Source organism: Trachymyrmex septentrionalis, unplaced genomic scaffold (assembly GCF_001594115.1).
Source record: "Trachymyrmex septentrionalis isolate Tsep2-gDNA-1 unplaced genomic scaffold, Tsep1.0 scaffold410, whole genome shotgun sequence".
In the NCBI taxonomy this organism is placed as follows: domain Eukaryota; kingdom Metazoa; phylum Arthropoda; class Insecta; order Hymenoptera; family Formicidae; genus Trachymyrmex; species Trachymyrmex septentrionalis.
This window is the reverse complement of record NW_017305581.1, coordinates 17,573-28,766: the sequence shown is the minus strand read 5'-3', so window position 1 is coordinate 28,766 and position 11,194 is coordinate 17,573. Positions and strand designations below refer to the sequence as shown.

Sequence of the window (11,194 nt, the reverse complement as noted above, 5' to 3'; positions counted from 1 at the left end):
TCCGATATCTTATATCCTGGCGGCACGCTCGGTGAAAATTCGTGTATCGTGTGCGCGCTTTTGCCGTTGCTGTACGCACCCGCGGTCACGCTGCACTCTACGCGGATAACGTTTACGTTCATTATGTTGATCGACATGTCCGATTCGTGCCATCTTCGCGGTCGCAGTATGCGCTTCGACAAGAATCCCAGCAGCGATCCAATGCTGTTGGGTTTGTCAAAGTTCATTCTGTACGCACATCTAATCTCGCATCTCATCGTGTTGTAATTTGCGCGGAGCGTAATCGGGTATTCTACGCCCTCACCGTTATCATCATCATCGGTGTCATTGTTCTTATTGTCACCGCGCACTACGTCAGCGGTTTCAAGCGCGTCGCGGTGAGGACGTTTCCGTAAAATCGCGCGTTTCAGAAATTCATTTATGTCTCGCACTTCGTACGAACCTTCGGGAATTGTAATTTCCACGTCATCTTTGGCAAAATAAAATTTGTTGTTCGAATTATTCACGTTCGGTATCGTGTGATAAGTCTCAAAAATCACCAGACCGAGCTCGTAATCGCCGTCATTCAAATCTATGGCGGGAAAGTAGTTTGCCGCGAGGACGGTGCTCTTCCCGTTCAGCGTAAGCGTCAGCGACATGACGGTGTTCGACAAATACTGAAATTTCACAGCATCTCGCCGAGCTTTTTAAATTCGTGCGCGTCTACCGTTTGTAGAAACCGCAGGCACATCTGTCCGCAGAAGTTCTGATCGTACGTCTGATAGGACGTACGATTGTACTCTATAGTCGTAGCACCGTTCCCGAAATATCGCACCAGTTCCTTGGGAGGTCGAAGATTACCGAAACTGTCAAAGTATACGACGCGGTTGTTCCTCTTCGCGTACGCTACCCAGTGAGTACCAGGCCCCGTCGCATCCTCCGGATTCACGATACCGCTTTCGTTTCGACGCGCACCGCTCATCGGTAACGCGTTACGCATGAAAACGTCTCTAAAGTATGGTATGCGCATACGTCTCGCGAGCTCGTTTAACTGCACATTGGTAGTTGCGCCAGACGGCATTTTTATCGTCTCTTTGACGGTTTTTTTTTTCTTTGCAGCTGCACCCTGTCCATGTTTGTACGGGCCCAGATACAGTCTGCGTCCGTATTTGTACGGAGCGAGACACAGTCCGCGGCCCTGTTTCAACGCGCGGTCGTGTCGTTGCAGCTCTTCGAGCTGACGTCGCGCGGCTTTGTTGTCGTTTACCGCTTTCGCCACGCTGGCCGCTCCGCCGATCAAGGATCCGAGCGCGCCCAACATTGGCAGAAACGGTAACGCACCACCTCGTTTCGCCGTTGGAAGTATCCGCTTTTTCGTCGTTTTTTTCTTCGTCGTCGTCGTCTTCTTCTTCGGTTTCATGCCCATGCCGATCTTGGTCTTGGCTTTCATCGCTGCCCAAACGGCAGCAGCGGCGGCTCTCTCGCCCAGAGCCGAATCACTCGCGGTAATGCGTTTCCGCGCCTTCTCGGCTAGTATATCGTCCGCCGCGTGTCTATCGGTGAGATCGTTGCTGCGCGAGTACGCAATGTCGTGTTCCCGACACGCCGCGTCCAGCGGATTTATGCCCGCGTCACCTCTGGCTAATCGCTTCGCAAGTCGAGTGCCTGGGCCGCAAAACTGGTAGCCCGGAATATGTAACTCGAAAGGAAGCGCGTTTACCGCTCGATTCAACAGACCACCGCCCGACGCTGACATTCGTTACAGTCCTTTATCTTAGGTGCGGGACCGTCGATGTGCGTTCGCTGCCACGGCTGATTGTAGTGCTCGTCGCACCGACGATAGGTTCGAACCTCCGAATCCGCCTTCACGTGTTCCGGAAGCCGGTCCCAGACGTGTTCGACGTAATCGCCGTACACGCGTAAGAGCACGACCTTCGGTATATATTGTAACTGCTCGGCGCTCAAGTTTCGAATATCGGAAGGATGACTCAGCGCGAGATACATTTTGCTACTGCGCGATTCGCGGGATTCGCGCGTCTTTAAATAGCCGTTCGAGAGCGCACAGCCTGTAGTGTGAGCATGAAATTCGTGCTGCAACCGCTGACGATACGCGTCACGAACTGTGACGCGAAATCGCGAATGATGGGAGGTAGCGCGGAGAAGCGCAAGCACGGCGAAATGCTGCCGAGTACTATACGCGCGATCATTTGCGGCCCGTCGAATTGCGGTAAAACCAACGTTCTCGTAAGCTTACTCGAGAGCCCGAACGGCGTACGTTTCGAGAACGTGTACGTCTATTCGAAATCGTTGCAACAGCCAAAGTATCGATATCTCGAAAATTTGTTTACGTCTATCGACGAAATCGGCTACTTTACGTTCTCCAACAACAGCGACGTCGTTCCACCGAGTGAGGCGCGTCCAAATTCTATTTTTATCTTTGATGACGTGGCATGCGACAAGCAGGATGCGGTGAGAGAATACTTCTCGATGGGTCGCCACGCGAACGTTGACTGCTTCTATCTCTGTCAGACGTACGCGAGAATACCTAAACATCTGATACGCGACAACGCGAACCTTCTGATCCTATTCAAACAGGACGGTACCAACTTGAAACACGTTTACAACGATCATGTAAATACCGACATGTCGTACAACGAATTTTGCGAGTTGTGCCACGCCTGTTGGCGACAAAAGTATGGATTCGTAGTGGTAGACAAAGACAGTGCGCTCACAAATGGACGATACAGAAAAGGATTTAACGAGTTCGCGATACCGTAACGCGACCAGTCGTTGTCGATACTTAGCCTCGGACGAACATGGCGGATGTGCGCGAGCGTGAAAAAATCGCGAGAGCGATCGAGAAGACGAGCGAGTCGATCCGCAAGAAACATCGCGCTCTGAAGACCGGTAGAATCGAGGAGGACATCGCGTTGAACAGACGTTTTAGGCCTCTTATCAAGCCGCTGCGACTTTTCGCCGACAGCTCCGACGTGCGCGCGACAAAGAGAGAGTCGCGCGACGAAGATGCAGCGTCTGCCCATAAACGCGAGAGGAAGGAGGAAGAGGAACAAGAGGAGAGAGAAAAAGCGAGCGAGACGTTCGAGCGTTCCACGACTCTGCATAAATCCAATGATCGATCGCACGATGATGTACAGCCAATAGCCTCCACCCCGCGTGCCAAAATCGTGCCAACGATAGAGTCGTTGGAGAACGTTTTCGAAACGACGGAAGATTCGCTAGCGACGAAGGTTCAAAATCAGCTGCAAACGTCGGAAGGTCGAGAGGCGTTACGAGCTGGTTTGGGCCCGCTGGGTCAAAAGTACGTCGAGGCCGTCCTGAGGGGAGCGAAAGATAAAGAGAGCGGTATAGATCGCGTGTACGGCGTTTACCTGCACGAGGATGGGCTGATGTTTGGCAATAAACGTTTCGACGTGGATGACGCGGACAACATAATTATCGACGGCGTACGATACGCCGGTACACCAGGTCTTTACGAGTTGATTTTCAAGAGAATTCCCGACGATGCCCTCTACACGGAAGACGATATGCACAAGTACAAGAGCATGCTGTTGGTGACGAACGCGCACAAACACAAGTATCATTCGCAGGGCCGATTATTGAGCAACAGAGGATACAAGTACAAACACGTAATCGCGCCGTTGATGTCGATCACACCCAAGAAACAGAAGAAATCTGGAAAGGGATTGCCTCACGCAATGACATTGAACGACAACGCGATCGATTACGTGCACTGGGATGATCCCAACGAGCTGGTGGATCGTCTACGATTGCTCGACGCTTCGCACCGAGCGGGCAACAACGCTCACGACAACGAGATGCTGTCGATCATCGAGGAACTTCGCGAAGCCGGTCTTATTATAAATTAATTCGCGTATTCGTAAAACGAGTCAGTCGAGGGACACCAGCGAGAAAAATACATTAATTTCTTGTACTCTGTGTATTACACGTCGAATCATGAAAAAGAAATCCGATGAAAAGAGAGAAAAAATTAGCTCGGAGAAACGTCGGCTCGTCGAGGAATTGCACGCTCCGGCGAGAAGAAATTTTCCGCGAAGGCGTGTCATAGTCCGGGGGTACGACGATCTGTGGCAGGCTGATATCGTTGAGATGCGTCCGTACTCGAGTTTCAACAGAGGCTACCACTACATACTCACCGTCATCGATGTGTTGAGCAAGTACGCGTGGGCCGTTCCGCTCAAGAGCAAGGGTGGAAGCGAGACGGCGAACGCTATCGCTGAGATCGTTCGAGAGAGCGAAAGATGTCCGAAAAATTTACAAACGGATATGGGGAAAGAATTTTACAACGCGGATGTACGGAATATCTTGAAAAAACACAACGTTAATCACTATTCCACGTATTCGACGTTGAAAGCGTCAGTGGTCGAGCGGTTCAATCGCACGCTCAAAAACGACATGTGGAAGATGTTTACACTCAACGGCAATTACAAGTGGGTCGACGAGCTGCCGCGTCTGGTGTCAGATTACAACGCGCGCAAGCATCGCACCATCGGCATGCGACCCTCTGACGTAACTTCTGCGATCGCCGAAAAACTCTTGGGCACGGTGTACAGTGCGATAAAGATAGCGGGTCCTGCAAAATTCAAAGCAGGCGATTCGGTACGCGTGAGCAAGTACAAGACGATTTTTGAGAAGGGTTACACACCAAATTGGACCACCGAAGTGTTTACGATCGTTAAGGTGCAGCGTACCAATCCCGTAACTTATCTACTCGAGGACTATCGTGGAAATTCCGTCGCTGGAGCGTTCTACGAGCACGAGTTGCATCGCGCTACTCGTCCGGACGTGTATCTCGTGGAGAAAGTGTTGCGCAGGAAGGGCGACAAAGCGTACGTCAAGTGGCTGGGATTCGATGGATCGCACAATTCATGGATACACAAAAACAATGTTATTTGATAAATTTTTTTTAATTCATATATTTTGTATACGTATAACAATATATAAGAATATAAGAATATAAGAATATAAGAATATAAACGTGTAAAAATATTTCTTATTATCCATTCCATTTTTTAGAGTATACTGATATAAAATATGTATATAAATATATGATACATGTAATGAAAAAAAAAGTAATACATAATAAATGATACTATATAAAACATAATAGTAATACTTATGTACAACGTAAAAACATAATGCGTAAATTATAATGATAATAGTAACAGGTATGTAGATTGTACGAGAATATTTAAAATAATGTAAAAAGATATACACAAAGTAAGATATAAGATAATACATATACGTCGTATGAAAATATAAAAAAGTAAAAAACATAATAGTAATATAAATGTTGATATGTACATATGTTACAAAGGTATCCGCCAATGTCCCCACGGTAACGTCTCCGTCGAATTCGGTACGACGTATCGTTTGTCGTCGTATGGACTCAGAGCGATTTTCGATTCGGATATCGTGTATACCTCGTGCAGTTTAGATCGTATACACGATTGACGACGAGTCATTTCGATCTCTTCGTTCAGACATCGAGTGTAATCGTCGAACGTTATCGTTTGCGCTACAACGTTATTCTTTACGCCTTTCACCTTTTTAATGTCCTTCTTGCCGTCCACCCTCACAGCGTACATCTTCGCTCTGAGACCAACGAATTCGGTCATTATCGCACCGTTGTTTTCGTCCTTCATCAGACCTGGTACTTTTTTGTTCGCGAGAGGCATACCGTACGCGTTGTCCGTCGGATAATCGCTCGTGTCGAATCTAGCGATATCGCGTTTCACAGTCTCGTAAACGTCCTCGCACTCGACGCGGTATATAAGGCTGTCCGTATCGGTGTACATTATTTTACATTTATCGTGAAACAGTGGTAACATATACTCGTGGTGAAATTCGTACAAGCAGACTTTCGATATGTCGAGTATACACATACCCACGTAAATCGGCTTGTCGAACTTCACCTCGAGTTTCCGCAGTTCGACGGCTATTAAATTTTCCGCAAAGACGCTACGGCTGTGGAAATTTGGTTTTGCAATCATTGCCTCCGCGCCGTACCGTCCATCCCATTTAGTTAATAATTTTACGTCGACGTGGTTGCGCACATTCTCCATAGTTTTACCGAATACCGCGTTGTTCATTAATTTATATAAATTTTTTTCGAAATCATTTTTCGCGCGCGTTCTAAAACATGTATTAAGTTCGATGTATTCGCGAAGCCATGGAGATTGCGCGAATTGTAACACCCGATGGATCTTTGTTACGCGAAGACCGTGACGAGTACATTGCTGCAGGTTGCGGTAGTGGATGACGTAACGCTGTTTATCGTACAGCGTCGCTAAAAGTTTATGTTCCCGCTTGCCGGGCGGCTTATCGCGCGTCGGACAGAACGGTAGGTCGGTGTGTCGGTCGTGTACATGCTGCGGATACTCGAGATCGACTTCGAGAATGTAACCGGTGGGCGAATCCGGAGCGATCGCGCTCGCGTCAAAGTTCGCAGCGTCTTCGACCCATTGAAATTTGGCGTATGGCAATGATTGACACATCGCCCATCCGTATAAATTGTTAACGTCGTAGTACATCAAGTACGACGACGGTTCCGACGGATCGTACGAACGCATGTACTTGTTATTAGCCTGCGCGTATCTGCCTGAACATTGACTGAGACCACCGCGTATACCGCGCTCGATGAACATGATCATGTCAATATCAGTGAGCAACTCAAACTTTACACGCGTATGTTTCAACATCGCGTCCCACGTGAAACCAGGCAAGGTGTAATAATGCGCTGGATCGAGACCGTAACTCGCGACGCAACTTTCGCGGAAATTTTCGAAAATGTCGGCTAATAACAAGACATCGGTTTTCAAGTACAGATCGCTGTACTCGCCGAGCGTTCGGATGGAGAATCGCTGCCATACGTTCGCCGCGTGAGCGTAGTCGCTCTCGGATACGGTATCGCCCGTTAACGAACTGTAAAAAGATTCGCGCGGTGGTAAGCGCGTGTCCTGCAATTTTTCGACACAGTCAACGTACTCGTACGGAAAGACACCTTTACGAGTCAGTAATTCAAATTCTTCGTCCGATAATGTTGGAAATTTTGAACGTATAATTTTTAATTTGTCTCTATCGAGATACGACGCTAATTTATCGAGACTTGTACTGAGAAATTTGAAAGAATCAATAAATCTTAATTTTACGCAATTTCTTTGAGAGTTATTTTTAGTTTTATCTTTAGTGCTATCGACATGTTTCGTGAAGGAGATGTATTTTTCTTTGGTTATCGGTAATACATCTACGTGTCCTTCATATGCCGTAGCGATTTCCTTAATTATAAAATGCGCGTCGTAGCCCGATAAATTGTGGAAAACGATCGGAATGTATAATGAATTTTTATAATTTAAGTTACAGTTTGAATGCGCAGGACCGCGGTATCTACCGGTTAAGTGGCAATGATCGCGTACCCGCGTGTCGTCCGACGCGAACGGTTTCTCGCAAATGTGACAACGCGTCGCGCTACGGTACGCCTCCCATTGTTCTTTCGACAACGTTTCCATGAGCACGTTGGCGGATACGATATTTTTCACGCGATGCGCCAAATCGTTGAGTTGTCGCGCGAACCACGCTATACAATCTTTGTCGCGACGGAACTGATACGACGATAACGCGTCGTCGTACGAGCAACGCACGTAGTAGCCTATGCTGAATACCTCGTGCCGTTGATACGCGTACGACGACGCACCTTCCCTGTCGGGTTCCGTCTTCCGTAAAACGCACTCCAGGTCGGCGTAGACGACGAATGGGACGCGCTCCTTGTTGCAATGGTTCCCAAATTGGAGCCACTTCTCGTCCGCGCTCGGCAGTCGAATAGCGCAATCGTTGATCTTCTGGCAGTCCATTGTGTGCGACTGCAATTTCTCATTCGTGCCGAAATAATGCAAGCATCTGAAAATAACAAAAAAATATAACAGTTATATTTACCTATATTTTATTAATAAGATGGGGAAATTATAATAATTTTTTAAGGTGTACATACCGATCGCAGAAATATTTCTTTTTTTTGCTTAGTTGCGAGCTCACGAGACGCGACAGGTTCTTGATCCACGCAAAGTGGCCGACACCGTCGTCGCGTGGATCTTGCATGTACAGAAGATTGACGTGCTTGTCCTTCCTGTCACTGGTGAGCAGCAGAGGAAGAACTTGTTTATTCTCGATGCCGTATACATTGATCGACACCGCGTTCAACCGTTCGAATTTCGGAATGTCTTTAAACGTAATCGGAAATTCGATACCCGCGAGATTCAGCACCGTCGTATAATGCGGATACGATGGCTCTCGCTCCGCATGCTTTTCAGCCGGATACAGAGCGACGACCACCGACCACGCGAAGCACGCATTGTCCATCGTACTAATGTTGATTACCGCTCGTTTCGTCGCTATTTCTCGCGGCACCTCGTAACATCCCGCGCGCATGGGATTTAGTTTGTTCACATTCACTATCAAATTGAGGATTCGCGACAATGCCCACCCGCTGTCGCGTTCTTGGAACTCTTCGAGTGATGTCAACGTGGGTTCGATGATATGCTGCTCGTATCACTCGCGCAAATCGGTGTATTGGTATATCTCGCTGTTCTTTGAAATTATGCTCTTATTAGCACGTTTATCCTTCGTCGCAAACTCGCCGTTGAACGCGGTGTTCACTTTTGCACTACCGTGTCTTTCTACCGCGTCTCGCACACGTTCGAGCACTATTTCTCTCGCGTCTTCCAAAAACCGCCGCGGCTCGATGTAATCGACTGACCACAGCACCCGTCGATATACGGTTTTCAAACGCGGCGTCGATCTCTCGCCAGACGAGAGATCTTTCGTCGCGACTCGCGTACCCACCACCAACGTGCACAAAACGTCGCTCTAATCGTGTCTTTGCACCCGCGAGTCGCGCGATCCTCGCTACCATGGATTGCCTGTGTCCAATGGTAAGGCGCGGACGCTTGGCACGACAAAGCTCTTCGAGCCACTCGATGCACTCGTCGCATCTTTGCAGCCACGCGAAACATTCCACCAGAGTAGCGACCTGCACTGCTCCAGCAGTTCGCGTTCCACTCGCTCGTGATTTTCCATGTTTTTTTTCTTTAGATCACATTACACTCTTCCACGGAGCACTTGCACGTGACTCGTTCACACACGTTGCAGCATCGAGACATATCCAGAAAATCATAATGTTCTACTACTTTTTCGTCATGTTCGTATGAGAAAATGCACTGTTCACACTTAAAGCATCGATCGTTGCATCTGTCGAAAAATAGCTTTGTAAAATTGCGATCACGAAACTCTATCCATATATTGTCGATAATCAGCAGTTCAACGCACTTTTCACTACCCGCAGGAATCTTAATGCAGGTGTAGTAATCTCGGCTTTTATCTACGATTTTCTTCGCCCAATAATAATCATCCTTTATTACATTGACATTTCTATTCCGCCAATGCCTCTTTTCATATTCATCGTCCTCGTAACATTTGTCTCGTAACCATGGATACACTTTCTATCGCACGAATAAAGGCCCGGCAAAAATGGGTTCTCTGATAACTGTTCCAGGTTTCTCACCACGTATACCTAATTCACGATCGCGTAGGAATTGCACTGGCGATATTCGTGCACCTATGTCTCTTTTTTGCAAATTACCGAGAACATGCAGCACATCATCTACGTTAGAGTCACACATATTTTTCAGTAGTGTTTCGCTCACAATACTGTTCACAATAGTTTTTTCAATGTGTGCAGAGTGGACACATGCTGCACGGATATATAGTATACATTGACACTCCACAATTCGTGCAAGATCGGCCGCCTAGCGCATCAATATAATCGATGTCGTGCTTCCTTACAAGATACATTCCTACAACATCGATGTCAGCCAAACGTATCATACATGCTGCACACACATTCAAGGCACCACCCGTTGTATAGTAGTACTGGATCATGCAGTGTTTAGTATGACCGTTCAGTGCGTGGATTTCTGGAGACAACACAAATTTTTCTGCGTAATCCGTATCGTACTCATTCAAGTCGCTAACACAACCAGTATCATCGGATAGCACTTCTTCGTCGGAATCTTGGTCCATTATGTCCTCAAAATCTACATCGATTTCTTCTAACTCTTCGAACACTTCATCTCTGATATTCGCGAACTGTTCAGGATCCACGTTTCTAATGTGCTCGACTACGTTGGCTATGTCCTCAACGTTCGCACGATGATCACCCATACTTTTTTCCACTATTCTTATTGCGATCGATTCGTTCGTCTTCCAGAGCACCAACTGCGGAACTGAGCGCTTATAACTCATTATATATTTCATTTGCGACTTCTTTGTCCCTTTGCCTATTGAGTCATACTTTTTATTTAGAAGTAGATAAGACAGCATTTTGCGAGCGATTCTAGTTTATATAAACAACATCAACGCTTCTTTTAACGTGTCGCTACATGCCGCTACATGCCGCTACATGTCGCTACATCGATCTCTCTCTTCTCAGAAAAAATCGTTATCGACACTTCTTCGAAGAAATTTAAGGGTTGTGGGAACCCAGTGTGATTTCATACGCTTCACTGGGGTATCACTTTCATTTTACTGTAGAAGAATTATGTTTCGCTTAGCAGCCGAACATCGGCGCTTCTCTTAAAGCATCGCGATGTATCATCGATCTGATAGTGTATATAAACAGTGTATATAATTTTTTCTTTCATTCGTAAATTTCGATTACGAGTGATAAGACATGGATCGTGTAAAAGAATATATACATCGAAAATCGACCGAGGGCAAGGGGTACAGTTCCTTGTCACCTGGTCCACCAAGTCCATCATCATCGAGGGAAAAAGCGCGATATTGGGAACGTCTAGGTGAAAAATCATCAAAATCACCAACATGTTTCTCATCGACATCGTCAAAATCGCAAACATATTCATCATCATCATCATCATCATCATCATCATCATCATCATCATCAACATCATCATCAAAGTAAAGGGTGTCCCAAAATTAACGCAAGATTTGAATTAAATAGAAAACACAGTTTTTAGTCTTTTGATTGTTATTTTTTTATTGAATCATAAAGTACATAGGATAGGGTTATTTGTGGAATAACACATCGGGCAAATGGCCTCCACGGCTTTGCATGCACATACGCACTCGTTTATCGAAATTTTCCATGACCATTTTGCATAAATGT

At 46.7% G+C, this 11,194-nt stretch overlaps 1 protein-coding gene across 1 annotated transcript; it reads right to left on the bottom strand.

Moving 5' to 3' along the window:
- Positions 1-5,327: 5,327 nt before the first annotated feature.
- Positions 5,328-8,531, bottom strand: LOC108751189. Its single transcript, XM_018491272.1, has 2 exons — positions 8,006-8,531; positions 5,328-7,914 (listed from the first exon to the last, which is right to left on the bottom strand). Exons 1-2 carry the CDS (start codon positions 8,440-8,442, stop codon positions 5,328-5,330), a joined length of 3,024 nt encoding a protein of 1,007 aa, XP_018346774.1. The 5' UTR covers positions 8,443-8,531.
- Between the last annotated feature and the right edge of the window lie 2,663 nt (positions 8,532-11,194).